Below are 20,263 nucleotides of genomic sequence, written 5' to 3'. Positions count from 1 at the left end.
ATGTGGACTTAATTCCTGTGGTACATTCAAGTGTAGAAGCAGCAACAAGATTGCCCTGGATTAGACCCAAGGGCACTACCACTCACAGGATCCCGCGAGCTTCTGTTCCCCACTATGAGCATACCCAACCCCCATCAGCTGAACTCAGATGCCCCTTCCCCCGTGACTGTGTGGGATGGTGACTTTGGCACCTTTCTCCAACATAGCCATAAAAGTTTGAGCTCCTCTCCTCCGTGAGGTGTCCCAGCTCACTTGGACAGGTACATGTGACCTCTGGTCCTCCTCTGGGGCAGGGAGACCTGGGCCCCATCCCTACGACCTTTCATGAAAGCAGCTGATGCCAGGGTAGAGAAGTAGGGAGGGGCCAGGAGGTACAGAGGGAGAGAGCCAGGTGCAGTTACTTTCACATCTGAGCACTTTTGCAGTTCAGCCAAATGAACTTCCCATGGTCTGGTCCACCAGAAGCCCTGTATCAACTTTGGGGGCTCCTTGGAGTCACACAGGACGGGAGTGAGCATCGGCCCCCATTCAGCGCTACCTCTCACTGCTTCACCTCTAAACAGTTGTTGATAGGACTGTTAGGCCCTTAGTCACTGGCCCTTTGCCTATCACCTGGGTAAGAGAGTTCCCTACAGGATCCTAGGGCATCTTTTCCCATCTCCTAACCTAGCCCAAGAGGCCCCATGTCCTGTCTCTTTTAGAAAGCCCGGTGTCTGTTGGAATCTCATCCCCATCTTCAAAAACTGTCCAGAACTGTGAAGATCCTACTCTGCTTGCAAGCTAGCTAGTCAGCCCAACACAGGTTCAAGGATGCTGGCAAAAGACATGAGACTCCTGGGTCAGAGACAGAGGACTTCATCACTCACAGCATAGCAAGCAGCACGAGTTCCATGTTTATGTCAGTTTCCCTTGCCCTCCAAACCCCATGGGTGTTGCAGAAGCAGGGATGGGGGGATACTGTGCACACAGTGGATTTGTGTCAAAGCTCAGAGCCCATAGCTTAGGAAACTCCAACACAGTCAAGTCAGTTGAAAATATAACAGTATTAAATGTGTATACACCTAAGATTTAGCCTAAAATATATATAAAGCAAAAATTGACAGACTCGAAAGAGAAATAGACAAATCTAAAATCAAAACTGGAGATTTTTAACAGAATTCTCTTGATAAATGATAGAATCAATATTCAAAAAAATCAGTAGGGATCAGATGAACATAAATAAAGAGCTTAACCTAATTTACATATATACCACATGGCACCTACCAATTGCAGAATAAATATATATTCTTTTCAAGTAAACAATTTTCCAAATTGACTACATGGTGGGACATAAAGATTGTATCAATAAATTTCAAAGGATTTGAAATCATTCAGAGTATGTGCTCGGACCACACAATGAAATATCCCTCTTTATCTCATGTCTTAATGATGTCTACTTCATCTGATAGCAGTAAAAGTTTACCAGCTTTACTTTTGCTTATTTTTGAATGATATATCTTTCTCTACCTACTTACTGTCAAATTTCTGTGTCATTATATTTATGGTTTCTTTTGTCAACAGTATATAGTTGGTTTTTAAGGAGGGCTGACAGTGTCTTTTAATTGGAATATTTAGTCCATCCACATTTAATATAAATGCTCTTTTGGTTTAAATCTGTTATCTTGCTGTTTGTTTTTTGTTATTGTGTTTCTTTTTTCTCTTTCTTGTACTGTTTTGAATTATTTAAGGATGTTTATCATTCTGTTTTCCCCTCTACTATCTTGTTAGTTATACATTTCTTATTATTCTTTTCGTGGTTACACTAGAGTTTACAACATGCATTTTTGAGTTATTAGAATTTATCTTAAGTTAGCACTTTTACCTCTTTCTGGTCAATGTATGAACCTTAGAATTTATGTCATTTGTTACAGACTCCCATATTTTGTGTTGTTGCTGTCATGTGTTTTAATTCTACATATAACTTGATCCCCAAAAGCCATTACTAGTATTGCTTTAAACAATCAATATTTACCAACATATTTGCCCTTTCAAGTCTCTTTATTCCTTTTGTATACCCTGCCTCCCATAGAGTCATTTTCCTTCTGTCTGGAGATCTCCCTTTAGAATTCTTTACTGCAGGTGTGCTGGTGATGAATTTTTTTCTTTCTATTTTTCTGGGGTATAGAATTCTAAATTGGTAATAATCGCCTTTCTTCAAAACACCTTGCTGAGATTACGATAGAAATTGCATTTAATCTATGCATCAATTTAGAGAGAATTCACATCTTTACTGTGTTGAGAGTCTTCCAGTTCATGAATATGGTATATCTCTCCAGTTGTTTAGATCTTCTTTGATTTCTTTCATCAGCATTTTATAGTTTTTAGCATACAAGTACTGAAAATGTTATTTTGAAATGTAATACCTATACTTCAGTATTTAATTTTTGAGCTATTGTAAATAGTATGATATTTAAAAATTTGAGGCCCATGTGTTCAGAGTTAGTATGTCAAAATACCGTTGATTTGTGTATGTTGATCATGTATTCTGTGACCTTGACAAAATCATTTATGAGTTATAGTATTTTTTGTAGCTTCCGTCTGATTTTCTACATAAACCATCCTGTCATCTGCAAATAAGGACAGTGCTAGGTCTTTCTTTCTGATATGTGTTACTTTTATTTCTTTTTCTTGACTTATTTCACTGGCTAGGACTTCCAGTACTATGTTGAAGAGCAGGTAGAGAGAGAGCATCCTCACCTTTTCCCAGTCTTAAGGGGAAAGAATTCAGTCTTTAACATTTAAATATGATGTTAGCTGTATGGTTTTTGTAGATGTTCTTTACCAAGTTGAGAAAGTTCCCCTCTGTTCCTACTTTTAATGGGAGTTTTTGTCATGAATGAGTATCAAATTTTGTCAAATGCTTTTTCTGCATTGATGATATGATCAAGTGATTTTTCTTCTGTAAACTGTTAATATGGTGAATTATATTAATTGATTGATTTTCAAATATTAAACTAGCCTTGCATCCCAGTAATAAACCCCACTTAAATGTAGTGTATAATTTTTCTATAAAATGCTGAGTTCTACTTGTTTTTATTTTGGTAAGAATTGTGTATCATATTCATGAGAGGTATTGATCTGTACTTCTCTCTTTTTTATATTTTCTTTGTCTGGTTTTGGTATCAAGGTAATACTGGCCATTTTCTGCAGGAGTTTGTATAGGATTTTTTGAGTATGTCTATTTGTATAGGCTTTTTAGTGGTTGCTCTAGATATTATGTTATATACATACTTTATCAAAGCATACACATAAAGTGCTGACACTTTACCACTTTTATGAAGCATAGAAACCTTACCTGCCTTTATGCTCCTTTATCCTCCACCATCTATAATTGTCTTAAATATTTCTTATACACACATTGAGACAATGTTATAATTTTTTCTTCAACTGTCAGACATAATTTAGAAAATTCAAGAGGAGAAGGAAAGTCTCTGTATTCATTCATATTTTTGCTCTTTCCATGTTGTTCCTTCCTAATGTTTGAAGATTTCCTCTTTTGTCATTTCCTTTCTGTCTAGAGAACTTCCTTTAGCCATTCTTTTAAATTAGGTCTACTGGAAACCTAAATTCTCTTAGTTTTCCTTCATCTAAGAATGTGTTGATTTCCCCTTTATTTCTGAAGGATACTTCTGTTGTACATAGAATTCTGGACTGATGGCTCTTTTCTTTTAGCACTTGAAAAACATTGTTCCACTTCTTTCTGATCTCCATGGTTTCTGATAAGAAATTCACTGTCATTACAATCGTTTTTCCCATATAGGTAAGGAGTTGTTTCTCTTTAGAAGCTTTTAAGGCTTTTTCTTTGTCTTTAGTTTACAGAAATTGGACTATGATGTGTTTTGGCATGAATTTCCATGGGTTTTTCCCATTTAGAATTTTCTCAGCTTCTTGAATTCATATATTTATAGGTTTGTTTGTTTACAAAAATTAAGAAGTTTTCAGTGATTATTTCTTTGAATACTTTTCTCAGCTCTACCCTATTTCTCCTCTCCTATGGGACTATGGTCACGTGATCTTTTTTAGTTTATTTTCTCTCCATTATTCAGTTTCTGTAATTTCTATGTTATACCTTGTCATCCACATATTCTTTCTTCTATTCTCTCCATTCTGTTATCAAGCACATCCATTGAATTTTTTTAACCAATTGTTGGATTATTTTAGTTCCAAAATCCTAATTTGGCTTTTCTGTATCTTCTTTTGTTGTTGTTAAGACTTTTTGGCTGACATTTTTCTTTTTTTTTTCATTTGTTTCAAGCCTGTTTGTAATTGCTTGTTGAGACATTTTTTATGATGCCTGCTTTAAAATCTCTGTCAGATAATTCTAACATCTGTGTCATCTGTGTTGGTGTTGGTTAGTTGTCTTTCCTCATTCCATTTGAGATCTTCCTGGTTCTTGGTGTAAATAATTTTCAGTTGAAAATTGTATATTTTGAGTACTAAGTTATAAGACTCTGAATCATTTAAATCTTGTGTTTTAGCAGACCTTCTCTGACACCATTCCATTAGGTGTAGGACACCATTGATTCACAGCCATCAGATGGGGGTGAACGTACATGTTTTCCACACTGCCTCTGCTGGAACCTAATGTGGCATGGGCTTCTTGGTACTGCTGGGCAGTAGTGGGCGAACCTCATCACCATCAGATTGGGGTGAAAGTCCAGGCTCCCCATATGTTCTCCATTTGGTAAGGGTGGAATCCTCATTACCATCCAGCAGGGTTCAATTGCTGACTCCGCACCACCTGGCAGTGGGGGAGGGGTAGAGAGTGACTCATGGCAGCCTGGCAAGGATGAAGCCTCAGCTCCCCACTCGGCCTCTGCTAGAAGAGTGGTGGGAGGGCTACAGTTTGTTCTGTGGGTGTGGCTGGAATAGAACAGCTGTTTTCTAAGCAGTGGCTGTCTGGCTAAGAGGCCCCTCTCCTGGTGTTCTGACTAGAGAGAGCATGATTTTTTTGACAGCCTCCATTATTTCCAGATTGTAACCTTCTCTAGCATCTACTCTGGGGTTTCTGAGGCAAAGAGGAACCCAGGGCACCTACCACCAGGTTGTGCCTCAAGTCCTGAGGTTCCTAGCCAGTCTGCCTTCTTCTCTCCACCTTTCAGTCTTCCCATGTTGTTTTATACGTAATGTCCAGGGGTTTTAGTTGTAGTTAGTAGAAAGGGTAGTGGAGAGGATGTCTACTCTGTCTTCCTGCAAGCAGAAGTCTCGAGATGTGTTGATGAAATTTAACATGACTTACCAAAATAGCTACAATGTCAGACAAAGACAAATATAACATGACATCACTTATATGTAGAATCTTAAAAAAATAATAATACAAATGAACTTATTTACAAAACAGAAATAGACCCACAGACACAGAAAACAAACTTATGGTTACCAAAGGGGAAAGGGGGGATAAATTAGGAGTCTGGGATTAACAGATACACATTACTATATATAAAACAGATAAACAACAAGGACCTACTCTATAGCACAGGGAAATATATTCAATATCTTGTAATAACCTATAATGGAAAAGAATCTGAAAAATTTTATATATATATATATATATATATATATATACATGTATGTATAACTGAACCACCTTGCTGTACACCTGGAACATTGTACATCAACTATACGTCAATTAAAAAAATTAAATATAAACCATACTCTCAAAGGTGTGTATGCATCAACAAAGAAGGATGATATTTTTTTAGAAAAATAACTTTTGGGAGGGGAAACTGTATTCAAGGAAATTACACAAAGAAAAATTTTACATTTTGTGTAAAATGTGTTCCCAGATTCAAGGAGAGAAGGCTTTAGTCTTGAGTTTCTTGCTAGTTAATGGGAGAATTTGGCCGTTTTTTATCTTAGGAAAAAAATCTATATATTTTTTGAGAATAAGTAGCCATAACCCTCCACCTTACCAATGAAGTTCTCTAGAATCCTCTAGAAAATCATCCGCCAATGTTTAAGCTTACTCAGCAAACATCCCTGCCTGTCCTGGGATTCTAAACGTGAGCTTCTGTTCCAGGTCGCCTGAACTGGTGGTCCACCGTGTGCACGAGCTGTAAACGGCTTCTTCCTTTGGCCACGACAGGGGACGGGAACTGCCTTTTACACGCTGCCTCACTGGGTAAGCCCCACAGTGTAGACAGAGGGTGGCAGTGCCCAGGCCTGCTCTGTGCGTCATTAAAAGACAATCATGTACTAAGTAGAACCACGTGCATTACTGTCATCTGGAAGAATCCCCAAGGGATGGAGCCAACAATTCCTGCCCTTCTTGTCAAGCAGCTGGCAGGCTTGGTGGGGACATAGAGCACACACGAGAAAAGGCCTGTCCTGATAGAAGGAGGCCTGAGCAGAGCTGCAGGGATGGGCATTAGACATCGTGATCTAGAGCAATCAAGGAGGACTTCCTGGAGGAGGTGAGATTTTACTGAGACTTGAAGAACTTGAAAGACTATAAAAAAGGACCTTCCAGGCAGGGAGACCACAAAGATAAAGCAGAAAGGCAGAAATTAACATGGTGTTTGGGGTCGGGGCTAAGCCCTGTTGGGCTCGAGCAGGAAGTCTGGGGAGCAATGCATGAGGTTGGGTAGGTCTGGGGCCACCACACTGACTGCAGCTGATGCACTCAGACTGACAAAAAGACAGACATAGGTACTGCTTGGGTAAATAACACGGCACAGTCAGAATACACCAGAGAGAGGTCAGCAACCTCCTCCAACGGAGATGCAAGCTTCCTGGTTACAAAAAGCGACACCAGCAAATGCACAAGTGTGGGTGGCAATATTTGGATGATGGAAGGTCACGGTAGACTTTCTGGAAGCTCACTTAACCCCTCTGGACCCAGGCTTACAACACAGGCAGAACTGAATTTGTGCCGGGGACCCCAGTATCAGTGCCAGTGGCGCCTTATCAGTCCTGCAGTATGAGGACCCTCTCCAGGGATGGGCCCCTCCGACGAGAGTATGGTCCTTGTTGGTCAAACTCGCGTCCCCAGGTAAACATGACCTTAACCCGATGCTGTGTCCCAGAGCAAGGACGCCCCAGACCTTGCCTCAGACCTGTAATGAGGCCTATTCTGTAAGAGGTGGGCTGAGATGAGCCTGAAAAGACTTAGAGGGTAATGAGGGGACCTGGAAAGGGCCCCGAGATGCCCAGAGGAGGATGGAGCCCAAGAGCAAAGGGAACATCCCACATTCCATGGGCTTGACAAGGAGTGATGGGGAAGACAAGGGTACCCACCCACCTCCTCCCTTTCAAAACTAACGCATTTCTGTCTGTTGACTCCACATTCATCATAGTAAAATAACAATCAGCAATCCCACTGCCCAGCGATGGCTGCTTTTCACATTTTAGTATATTGTCTTCCACACTTTTGTCTATTCTTCCAGTGAAATTAGGATCTCACGGTGTTCACAGTTTGGAATCCAACATTTTTCCCTTAAAATTGTATTGAGAATTTTCCATGCTGTTCTTCAAAAACATATTTTTGCTAGTTGTGTCCTATTCCATCGTAATGTATTCACTATCTCCCTCTTATGGAACTTATTTCATCTTGTTCTGTATAAAACCTGGAGAAGGAAAATGAAAGAAGAGATCTCTCCTCTGTGTCAACCAGCAGCCTCTTTACAAAGTTTCAGGCATGGAAATGCCTTTGTCCTTCTGAAACTGCAGCATGCAGAGGCACTGTCCCCGGCATGACCATGGGTGGATAAGGCCACAAACCAGCTGGCCACACGCCACTGTGGTCCTGTCTGATGGCATGTGTTTCCCCATGAGCCCAGCAGGCCCTCCAGGTCTGCCTGGGAAGAGAAAGCCTTCTGCAGGTGGCCCTCACTCCAGCTGCAAGAGAGGCTAGGCCAAGACTGAGCCTGGGACTCGTGGCCTGTTGGTTCTTTTCTCCCAGTACTTTGTTCCCCTTTTGTACTTAAATTGCTGAACCCCACAGGAGCAGGACTGCCCGAAGTGGCCATGCCACACTCACCAGCAGTGCTTAATGGACCTGCTGACCAGCCCTGGCATTGACCTAGGGTGTGGGGCACACATAGAAATGACGGTAATCCTGGGGTCAGGCTTGTGGGCAAACATGTATGGGACAAGGAGACCCTCTTTGCAAAAGAGACCCAAACAAGGAGCCATGGCCTGTAGACTGGACCCGGGACTTGCCCTGCCTGGGAGGAGGCTGCAGGCAGGTCTGAGGGATGAGAAAGCTCAGCTCAGCCTGTTCATAAAAGGAGTGTTGATAGCCACCTCCCTCCGCCTGTGCTGCAGAAAAAGACCAAAGCCTCCCTGGACAGAAAGCCCGCAGCAGCCCAAGGTTATCCGCGTGTCTTTGCACTAAAGGATGTACAGCCAGTTTGGGCTTTTGATCAGCAGTCAGTGCGGGTCACTGCTCTCTGAAAGCTCTCCAGGGGGTCCCAGCTCACTTCAAGTCCACCCTTCCAGTCTCCACCTCTTCCCCTCCATCCCAGCCACCTTTCCCTCCCTAGTATGCCACGTGGGCCTCCTCGGGGCCAGCCCTGGCCTCTTCCTGTGACTCAGCCCCGTCCTTCACCACTCAAGTCTTTGCTCCAATGTCTCCACTCACGCCGTGACCAAACCACCCACCACTCTGCCCTCTTGGCCTGCTTCATCCCCCCGACGGTGCTGCTGCCCGCAACATAGGGTGTTCCATGCTAATTCGATGCCTGCCTCTCCTCCCCTCAATGTGGGCTCCGTGGGATTTTAGGAATTCAGTCTGTCCTGGTTGCTGCTGTGGATATTCCCAGCACTCAGAATGGTGCCTCACCCCTACTGTGAAATAAGTATGGAATTAGGTGGAATTAATGGGATTCAATTAAACAAATGAATGAATGAATGAATTCCCCCACTCTCTCCCTGTAGCCAGAGCTGCATCTCTCTTTCACGACGCTTCTTCCATTGGTTGGGTTTCTTGGCCACTTCTGAGCTGCGCCAAAGGCGTACTCGAGATGCTGGTTTGTCTTTATTGACCCCTGGGCACCCGGCACAGGCCGGGAGGGGCACTTCCTTCAGAAGCAGGTGCCCTCCGCGGGCCCCAGATGTGTGCTGAGATGCCTCAGGGCTACAGACATCAGATGCGGCAGACCCTCGATGAAGCCGGAGTCTGACTGCCATCCTGGCTCTGGGCCCTGTGTGAGGGCACATCACCGATTGTCCCCACAGGCTCTCTCCCACTCGAACACAAGGCCCGAACCACAAACATTATATCCCTCAGAGCAAACCTGAGAGGTTGAGGGCAGCCTGCCAAGGGCCCCTGAGACAGGCAGCACTTAGCGAAACTGTTGTTGCTCTAAGGAGGGGCCGTGTTTTCCACGGGAAACATCACAAGGGAGCACAGAGGGCAGCTGCTTGCTAATCATCAGAACTGAACAGCTGGCTACTGAGCTAGTCTGCTCACACAGCTGCGGGGGCCAAGGCTGGAAGGCGGTGGTGGTCTCAGCGCCTGCCGGCCTGCCCCCCTCCTCCTCACGTCCCTCCTCTCTCCTCTGCCCCTCACGGGCCTCCCGGCTGCAGGCATGTGGGGCTTTCACGACCGGGACCTGGTTTTGCGGAAAGCTCTCTACACCATGATGAGGACGGGGGCCGAGAGGGAGGCCCTGAAGCGAAGATGGAGGTGGCAGCAGACGCAGCAGAACAAGGAGGTAGGTACCTGTCGGCGTGGCAGAGCCGGGACCACACCATGCGTGGCCAAAGCCAGGGTGGGGTCCGGATCTGGGCCCCGAGGCCAAGTATGTCTTGTGAGATCAGCAGCAATGGCTCCATCCCCCACTCAGATCCACTAAAGAGGAGCCCATTGCAACAGTCAGGCCCCGCCCACAGCGACCAGACGTCCATTTCCCCCACCCGTCCTGGTGTAATTATGAAAACCAATCGCCTTCACTCGCAAGGCTGTCCCGACCTGAATGGTGAATTAGATGGTCACCCGTCAGGTCACTGCCAGTGCAGCCACAGATTGGCCCTGGCACGGCCCACGGCCCCAGCCCCAGTGTGTGTGCTCAGTCCAAAGGGAATCCTCATCCCTGAACCTCGGTGAGCACTGGCCCTTCGCTGGCCTGGAAGCCCTTGAAGATGGGTCTGCCCGGGTCCCTACGCACGTGTCAGTGGTCAGTGCCCTGCCCGGTGCGCGTACAGGTTACACTGGTCGTTCTCACCCCTGGGAATGACCCCTATTGCTGGGTGGACTCCCAACGGCATGGAGGTTGGAGATTGGGGGTTCTGAACAAATTCTGTCAGAGCAAATGGGGATGGTCCTCGGCCACTAACAGGTGCCCCAGGCCCAGGGGCTGACGAAACCGGGAGGTGAGGCTCTCGGCCAGGATCACCTGGGTGGGGGGTAAGGGGTGGCCGCCCCCTCCTGAGCCCGCCCCCCTTTGCGCCAGTCAGGGCTGGTGTACACGGAGGAAGAGTGGGAGCGAGAGTGGACAGAGCTGCTGAAGCTGGCCTCCAGCGAGCCACGCACGCACATCAGCAAGCACGGCGGCTCGGGCGGGGGGTAAGTGCTGCCCCGGCCGTGCCCCCACCCCCAGCGGCGCAGGAAGTTTGGGAGGACGCGGGACTCCCAAGCTGGGGGTGACATGAGAACGACTCCCGCCTTCAGACCTTAGATTCTACCAAGGATGCAGGGCAGGTGGTGGTGGGGGGGCGGGCGGGACAGCAGGACCCTGCCAGATGTTTGGGCGAAAGTGTGCACAGTCCCCGTGTGCATCTCATGAGCTCACATGTGCCCCCCGACACCACAGCAGGGAGGGACTCACCGCCCAGCCAGCCTCGGGAGGGCCCACACTGCCCACGCACTCACCAGGCTCTGAAGCCTCAGGCTGCTGATTTGGGTTTTTTCATCTGAACGTCTAATTTCTGACTTTAAGAAGTCACAGTGAAACAAAAGATAGTTAGGCGAGCCCAGCGTCTCCCAGACGGGCTCCAGGGACATCCTGCATGTTCCTGGCACCCAGGCTCTACTGCTCTGCACACGTGGGCAGCGGCTGTTCTTCCTGCAGACATGGCTGGACCGTCCCCACATGGGAATGAAGGTGCAGCCAACAGGGCAGCTGCAGCCCCTTTGGCCCCAGCTTTTTGAAACCGAGGGCCAGGTTGTCACCCCCCAGAAAAAGTCTCAGCCAAACACGAGAGAGGGTGCTTGTTGACAGCCGGGAGACCCAAGAAAGGATCAGAGGCTCTAGACAGCCCCTGCAGGCAGTGCATCCCAGGCCCTACCCTGCCCCCATGCATCTCTGCATCCGGGTCCTCAGCCTCTGCAGCAGGACCTAGCGCTTTCCAGGCCGGCACCAGACAGAGGCCCTTCAAAGACAAGGCTTAGAGATGATAAGGGAACCTGTAAACACTATTCCTACAGGGTTGTTTTGTCACTTTGTTTTTCTGTGTTTTTTTGTGTGGACCACTTTTAAAGTCTGTACTGAATTTGTTACAATATTGCTTCTGTTTTACATTTTGTTTTATTGGCCCCGAAGCATGTGGGATCTTAATTCCCCGACCAGGAATTGAACCCGCACCCCCTGCATTAGAAGGCGAAAGTCTCAATCACTGGACAGCCAGGGAATTCCCTGTCACTTTGTTTTAATCGGGAGACTTGTCAACACCAAAAGTCTGTCTTGTTGAGGACATTTGGGGACAAATATCCTAAAGACTCAATCCACTCCTGAAAGCCTGCTCTCTACTTTCCCACACTGCTGAGTCTTGCCTGGGACACGTCTAAAGGGTTCCTCGCCATCCTTTTCCCCATTGTCTCTCCAGCCCCTGCTGCTCTGTAGACGCTGGTACATTGGATCCTGCTTGGTGACTCTTCCAGGGTGGGGAAGATGTGGGGAATGACAGCAGTAATGATAAGAATAACAGGTCACAGTCACCACATACTGTGTCCCCCCCCAAGTCCTCCCATCCAGGAGGCACTTGACGGACAGTCACATGGCTGGTTCGGGTCATCTGACTCCTAAGGCCATGGCCTGGGCACTGCTGCTGCTCCCTGGGGCCCCGGAGGACTCAGAGCAGGAGAGTGGGGGCAGGCAGCAGACGACATCTGTTTGTCCCTGTCGCCCCTCACAGGGACTCGGGTTTGCCAAGGCCGAGGCAGGACCACCACATAGAGGCCCCTAGGTGATGGGCAGCGGCTGTGTCCCCTACTGTCCCCTCCTCTTTCTCCCACTCCTTACGCCCTGAGGATATGGGGTCGGGGGAGAAGATGCTGGACCAGCTGACCACTCGCCCGGCGCTCGGGCATTGCTGAGACCTGCCAACCCGATGGTAGCTGCCCTGTGCCTCCAAATGCCCCCCTCCTCGCAGGACCCCTTCACCATTAGTTTGGTTTCAGTTGTAAAGATGGAAGTGTTTTTGGCCACAACACGCAACTCTGACCAGGGATTGAACCCAGGTCACGGCAATGAAAGCCTGTAATCCTAACCACTAGGCCACCAGGGAACTCCCGCCCTGGTCTTTTTAAGTTCCCTCCATGCAACTTGGACCAGAAGGTTTGGGGAGCAGGTAAGCATCATACTGGCCACTAGTGTCCTCTTCCGTGAGAGGTGCTGGGCGGGCAACCCCAGGTGCGGGCAGGATTCTGACACGTGCCAGGGCCTCGGGAGGATCCCTTTGCCTGTCGCTCTGCACAGATCATGGCACAGAAATGCTCTGCAGGTGGTGTCCCAGCCCCATGTCTGGTTTCTCCTGGATTTTAAATGATCCCAGGGGCTCCAATCCTCCCCCACCCCATGCCCTCCCAAGCCAGGGCACAGGGATTTTTTGTTTTGTTTGTTTGTTTTTTAACATCTTTATTGGAGTATAAGTGCTTTACAATGGTGTGTTAGTTTCTGCTTTATAACAAAGTAAATCAGTTATACATATACATATGTCCCCATATCTCTTCCCTCTTGTGTCTCCCTCCCTCCCACCCTCCCTATCCCACCCCTCTAGGTGGTCACAAAGCACCGAGCTGATCTCCCTGTGCTATGCGGCTGCTTCCCACTAGCTATCTACCTTACATTTGGTAGCGTATATATGTCCATGCCACTCTCTCGCTTTGTCACAGCTTACCCTTCCCCCTCCCCATATCCTCAAGTCCATTCTCTAGTAGGTCTGTGTCTTTATTCTCATCTTGCCCCCTAGGTTCTTCATGACCATTTTCTTTTTTTTCTTAGATTCCATATATATGTGTTAGCATACGGTATTTGTTTTTCTCTTTCTGACTTACTCTACTCTGTATGACAGACTCTAGGTCCATCCACCTCACTACAAATAACTCAGTTTTGTTTCTTTTTATGGCTGAGTAATATTCCATTGTATATATGTGGAGGGCACAGGGTTTTCTGGCCCAATAACTGCAGTCTGCAGGGCTGTGTGTGGGCTCCGGACAGTCATCTGGACCCACAGCAGCAGGTAGATCCCAGACACAGGTGGGGAGCTTCTAGAACCAAGGCTGTTTTGGTTCTGACACATTACTATGGTAACATTTGAGCTCTGTGAGAGAGACCTCACAGAGGCTTTTAGTCACTCTCACAGGACCTCCCCACATCCTCCTCCCTGGAGAGCTCTTATGCGGTCACACCACAGAGAACAGGACTGTTTCCTCCTTCTAGGAGGTGTACCCCTGCTGGGGGGTCCACCTTCTCTTGGGGTGCAAAAGTCCAAAAGAGAGACATTTCTTGAGCAAGTTGTCAGCATCTCTGCATTTTGCCTCTGTCTTCTCTTGGCAAGGGGAAGAGGGTCCCCTCCTCGTGCTGAGCTGAGGGACGGGGAGCATCCCTGGGGCTCCAGGGTTGCGGAGACTGAGCGCGAATCCTGGGAGGAGGCCTGGGCCACGCTGTCTTCAGGACTCTGCCTATGAGGGAGAAGCCCAGAGGCCAGGCCTGAAGGGCGGGCACAGCCATTGGCTTGGGGCACCACTACCTCTGTCCAGGGAATGGAGGGCAGAGACCCTCAGCTGGGGGGAGGTCTGAAGACCTGCAAAAGCACGTCCTTGGAATTGGAGTCAGCATTAGGACCTCCCCCAAGCCCAGTGGGCACCCAAAGGAGGAGAGCCAAGATGGCCTTGGCTGCCCTCTGGCCTCTCCTGTCTGGCCTGTGCTGGCCCCTCAGGGGGCACAGGTGCTGCCAGAGAATGGGGAGGAGGTGAAGCGAGAAACAGAGAAGAACCGGCTAGGCCTGCAGTGGGCTCGGCTCAGGGCTGATGTGATAGCCCCCTGAACAGAACTAGGAAAAGTGACCAGAAAGGCCACACAGAGTTTATCCTGAGGAAAGGAGAGAGCTGGGCAAATGAGTGCATTTGCAGGTACAATGGCGAGAAAAACTACAGTGGCTTTCCTCGTGTTCCCCCCACGCCCTGGGAACCTGGCCACCATGGTGAGTGACAAGTGCAAGCACTGCTCCTGCCCAGCCAGCCCCTGGCTGCCTGGCCCTGGGACAGATGGAGACAGACGCCACACTGTGGCTCCCAGCATGGACACTGGCCCAGTATCATTTTTTTTCCAGAAAGGAACCAGGTTAAGTATCTGAAGAGGCCAGAAGGGACCAAGGGCCAGACCCAGGGATGCACTTGGCCTGCTTCCTGCATTCCTCCTGCACGACTCGCAGTGGTCGGTCCCCAGGCTCACTGGCCAAGCCCCAGCAGGAGACCCTGGAGGCAGGGATGCCTGTCCACAACTTGACCACGGAGAAGGGTGGAGACCAGGCTGGGGTCTGGGCAGGGCGGGCCACCAGCCAGAGAGCCACCATGGACAGGCTGCTCAGGACTGGTGACCACAGAGTGGGATGCCCTCCAAGACCTCAGGAAGGCAAGGCAAGTGTGAGCTCCCTGCTGAGTTCAGATGCGTGAGAAAGATGGGGTGGCACCTGCACCCGCAGAAGCGGCAAACATGGTGAGAGCCGAAGCAGGCAGAGGCGGGGGCTTCCACGCAGGCGCACTCAGAACTACAGGACCCGTTGTCTCTGCTGCTCCTACTTGCAAATCAAAATGTGTATGTTTCTCTGTGGCTAAAATGAGAAATCAGACATTCTGTGCTGCTGCTCCTCCAGAGACCCTCTGAGGCACGACGTGTGAAGTGTGACCTCCTTCACACTGCTGCTGGGGTTTACAGCCCCTCCACCAAAGGTGAACTAGGCTCGCCCGTCACCAGGGCTACAAGTGGGGCCATGGGGAAGAGGACTGCTCCCCAGAAGGAAAAGGAAGACACGGAGGAGAGAAGAAAATAAGTCCAGCCTAAGTCATGCAGGTCTGCAGGCAAAGCAGTGCTGAGGTGAAGTTGTCTGTCACCGGCTGGCACGTGCAGCGCTGCCCCCCCCCCCATGCTGGACACTGCGGGAAGAGGGGGTGTGTGCAACAGGAGGAATCCATTACTTGTTCCAAAACTGGTAAAATCTCTGAAAGCAGTCAGTTAGTGGTGGCCTCTGGGTGCTTCATCTGGTTTCAAGGCAACTGAGAACTAGGAAGGGGGGATGCCTGGTGGACCCCGACCAGAGGCCCAGACTCAGATGACCTGGGTTAGAGTCCCAGGCTGGGCGTGTGATCTCAGGCCCGTCTCCCAAGCTCTCTGAACGTCCGTGTTGTTCAGATGCAAAATGCACTTGGTAATAACGTCCCTGCCAGGCTGTATCGGTTTTTGATGGTTGTGGAGAAAACCACACCAAAACTGGGTGGCTTAAAGCAGACCCACTGGATTTGCTCGTATGCTGGGGGTCAGCAGTCTGGTCTGGAATTGCCTGGAGCTGCTCCTGGGGCTGCAGCATCTGGCAGTTGGTGTGGGTGGGGCTGCATAGTCCAGGATGGCCTGGTTCACAGCTCTGGCTCTCGCTGGGCCTCTGTCCAGATGGGCTTTCATCCTTGAGAAGGCTCAGGCTCCTTACAACATGGATCAGAGCAGAAAGAGGAGGCAGCCCCCATGGTGGAGGTGCGGCTCAACTCTCTGCTTGCATCGTGTTTACTAATGTCCCACTTGCCAAAGCAAGTCCCGTGGCTGAGCCAGCCTCTGGGCAGAGAAAGAGACTCCATCCTTAATAAGAGGAGGGGCAAGGTCACATTGCAAATAGACAAGCACACAGCAGTAAGAAGGCTCTGTGGCCATGAAAGCAATCAGCCACATTCTCTGATGCTGTTGGGATGAGGCGGTGAAATCATGGGTTTGAAAGTGTTTGGAGAGAAGTTTATACAACTGTAAAAATAATGTTTATTAAGACATTGTTCACACTCAGCCTGTGAGCTGGCCTGCCTGCTGCCTATATGGTATGTTGTAAAGGCCCATCCCAAATACTTGAAATGTGTTCCTTTTCCCTGACTTTCCACTGGTTCATCTCACTGTCCATAGTGTAGTGGTTATCACATTCGCCTCACACTCGCTCATCTCAGTGTCTGATATTCCACCCTTAGAAATTCATTCCTTTGAGTCTTGAAAACGTTGGAGCTTTTAGGGGCTTTCAGGAGTCTCTGACTGTAGAGCAGATCCTTCCTATGAGCTTATATGTCAGGGTTACTGCACTGTATATTCTGCAGCCTGACCTCCAGAGCCTGGACCTCTGGGAATGGAACACAAAAACAGCTTATAGGATTGCACTGGACACAGTGAGGATTGGAGAGAGGAAGGCATGAACCTCTACTGGGCACCTACCTGCCTTACATACTACCTAAGTGTCACCACCTTACACCCTTTATCTCCACTTTATAAATTAGGCATCATCCTTCTTTGTACATTGGAAAACTAATGCTCTGAGAGATTAATTGACTTACCTCCAGTTTGTAACTGCTGGGGCTAGAATGCAGACCCAGACCTGAGTCCAGAACCCTGCAGTTTCCCAGAGCATACACTTTGACAAGCTTTATAGCTTCTCAAGAAAGAGTGTACTTGCAAATAGACTTTTTTGGGTCCTTGCGTATCTGAATCTGTCTTTATTCTGTCTCACCCTTGGTGGATAGTTTGGGTATAAAATTCTAACTTTAAATTCATGGAATGAATGATGTCATCAAAGGAAATAAATCAGACAGAAAGCTATCAGCTTCCTGGCACTCAGTCCAGGTTGGCTAATTTGAAATAAAACAATTATATAAAATCAAAGACTAAATATATTCAACTTCTTACTTTGTCTTTATAGGCTCTGAAAAAGATTTATTCATTAAATCAACATGTATTAATTGCCTGCTATGTGCTGTGCATTTGCACACACACTATCTCATTCTGCCATCACAGTAACCCTGTGAGATAAGGATTGTAACTCTCATTTAAAGTATGAGGAAACTTGGATTCAGGATAAAAATGATTTGTCCAGGGTAATCTACTGAGTGGAAAAGCCATAGTTCAAATTCAGGTATTCTGCCTCCCAGGTTCCCTGGTCCCTGCTTTTCCTCCTACCCCTTGGCTCAGAAGCCTCTGTCTCTGTTTATAGAGAATTGGGTTCTTGCTCTTTTCTGTGAGTGATAGAATAAGGCCTCTTTGTTTTCTAGTCCAATTCCAGGATGTGTTTCAAGGGAGTATCATTTCAGATCCCAGCCTTCATTAACAACAGACTAAACCTTTACCATCAGTTGTCTTTCTCTGTGAATGTACAGAAAGGCATTTTCCAACTCAGCCTCCCTGAGTCTCCCTTTCCTCCTTGCCAAATATTGAAAACCTTTGTAAGCACTAGTTCTATGATGAATTAATGAGAGGAATTATTTTAAATTACCAAGCAATATCCAACAGTCACTATACTCTTGGGAGGCAGGGAGAAAACCAGGACCCTCTCAGTTTGAAGAATACAATGTAGACCCCATTAGGGAAATGAAAATTAAAACCACTACATACCTGTAAGAAAGTCGAAAAGAAAATATACTGGCAATACCAGGTGGTGGTGAGAATGCAAAGCAAATTTTACATCACATTGTTGGTGATGTAAAATGACACAACCACTCTGGAATACAGTTTGACAGATTCTTGTAAATTTAAAAATACGTTTGCCATATGACCCAGCAGTCCTACTCCTAAGTATTTACCCTAGAGCTGTGGTTCTCAACCAGGGATGATTTTGCCCCCATGGGACATTTGGCAAGGTCTAGAGATATTTTGGTTGTCACAACTGGAGGGTGGGCTGGATACTGCTAGAATCTAATGAGCAGAAGCCGGGGATGCTGCTAAACCTTCTAAAATGCACAGAACAGCCCCCCAAAACAAAGAATTATCTGGTCCAAAATTTCAATAGTGCCAAGATTGAGAAAATCTGCCCCAAAGAAATGAAAATGTACATTCACACAAAGTTCTATGTAAAATGTTTATAGAAGTTCTACTCATGATTGCCAAAAACTGGAAATAACTCAAATGTCCATTGATAAACAAATTGGAGTACATCAATATTATGGAATACTATTCATGAATTAAAAACAAACTATTGATACATGCAACAACTTGCATGAAAGGGTCAAGTCTCAAAAAGTTTTATGTTGTATGTATGATGTCATTTATACGACATTATCCAAAAGGCAAAACTATAGTGATAGAGAACAGATCAGGGTTCCATTTACTTACACATGAATGTCCACCTTTCCAATATCATTTCTTGAAAAGACTATTCTTTCATCACTGAATTGCTTTTACCTTTTTCAGAAACCAATAGGCAATATTTATATGGGTTTTGAGGGGAGTTTCTCTGTTATGTTCCATTGAAATATGTGTCAATGCTTTTGACAATATCACCCTCTTGAATACTGTCACTTTATAATAAGTCTTAAAATTGGGTAGCATCATTCCTCCAACTTTATTCTCTTTTTTCAATATTTCTGGTCTTTTTTTTCTTGCTTTCCCATACAAATTTATAGAATCATCTTATCTATATCTGAAAACTATCCTGCTAGGATTTTTATTGGTATTGCATTAAATCTATACATGAATTTGGGGAGGATTGAAATCTTTAAAATGTTGAGTCTACTTACACATCTTTTTCCATGTATTAGGGAGACACTATATGTCTCTTCATTTATTTAGATCTTCTTTGATTTGTTTCATTAACATTTTATAATTTTCATCACACAAGTTCCATACATGTTTTATTAGATTTATACCTGAATATTTCATTTGGAGCTATTGTAAATGTGTGTATGTGTGTGTGTGTGTGTACATGCACATGTGTATGTGTTTTCATTTGGGTCTGCAATTATTCATTGCTAGTTATAGAAATGTGATTTGATGTTTGTTTCGACTTTGTATTCTGTGATGTCACGAAACTCATTTATCAGCTCTAAGAGGTTTTTTATCGATTCCCTGGGATTTTCCACATAGACATTCATATCATCTATGGGTAGGGATAGTTTTATTTCTTCCTTTCCAATCTCTATGCCTTTTATTTCTTTTTCTTGACTTATCGCACTAACTAGGATTTCTAGTATGATGTTGAGTGGACATGGTGAGAGAGGACACCCTTCCCTGGTTATCAGTCTTAGTCAGAAATCTTTCATCAATATGATGTTTGTTATAGGTTTTTAGTAGGTATCTTTTATCAGGTTGAGGAAGTTTCTTTCTATTCCTTTTGTCAAGAGTTTCTGTCATTGATGAAAGCTGAATTTTATCAAATACATTTCTACATCAATTAATATGATCATGTGGTTTTTTTTTGTCTTTAGACCATTAATGTGGTGGGTTACATTGAATGATATTTGAATATTGAACCAGGGATTCCATTGCAGGGAATCCTTGAATTCCAGGGATTAATTCCACTTTCTCTTGGTGTACTGAACTTTTTATTTTGTTCATTCAATTTGGCAATATTATGTTGAGAATTTTTGTACCTGTGACCATGGAGGTTATTGGAATGTAGTTTTCTTTTTATATACTACTGTCTTTGTCTAGTTTTGGTATCAGAGTAATGCTAGTCTCATAAAACAAGTTGGGAACTATTACCTCCTCTTCTATTTTCTAGAAGAGATTGTATAGAACTGGTAATATTTATTCTTTAAATGTTTGGTAGACTTCACTGAACCTATGAAATCATCTGCAACCAAACATTTCCATTTCAGAAGTTTATTAACTATAAATTCAATTTTTTTAATAGTTACAGAAAACAAATAAGTAGGTTTGGGTAGCTTGTTGTTTTTGAGAAGTTGTTCCATTTCATCTAAGTTGTTGAATTTATGTGCATAATATTGTTTGTAATTTTCCCTTTTTTAACTTATAAATATCTTGGAGGGACTTTAGTGATATTCCTTTTCTTTTCAGACTCAGCAATTAGTGTCTTTCTCTTTTTTTTT

General features: G+C 46.0%; 1 protein-coding gene across 2 annotated transcripts in view; it reads left to right on the top strand.

Moving 5' to 3' along the window:
• OTUD7A (OTU deubiquitinase 7A) overlaps positions 1 to 20,263 on the top strand; it is a gene marked incomplete at both ends in the record, with an annotated part of 196,413 nt that overhangs the window by 138,487 nt on the left and 37,663 nt on the right. Inside the window, 3 exons of one of the 2 annotated variants that reach the window (XM_082841749.1) lie at positions 6,059 to 6,160; positions 9,568 to 9,695; positions 10,434 to 10,546. In XM_082841749.1, coding sequence (XP_082697875.1) covers positions 6,059 to 6,160; positions 9,568 to 9,695; positions 10,434 to 10,546 — 343 coding nt within the window. The remainder of the gene's footprint in view (positions 1 to 6,058; positions 6,161 to 9,567; positions 9,696 to 10,433; positions 10,547 to 20,263) is intronic. The other variant, XM_082841750.1, reaches the window with a different exon arrangement.

This window comes from Leucopleurus acutus, assembly GCF_964270905.1.
Source record: "Leucopleurus acutus genome assembly, chromosome: 1".
Taxonomy (NCBI): domain Eukaryota; kingdom Metazoa; phylum Chordata; class Mammalia; order Artiodactyla; family Delphinidae; genus Leucopleurus; species Leucopleurus acutus.
Note: the sequence above shows the minus strand (reverse complement) of the source record. Positions and strands in the feature narration are given on the sequence as shown.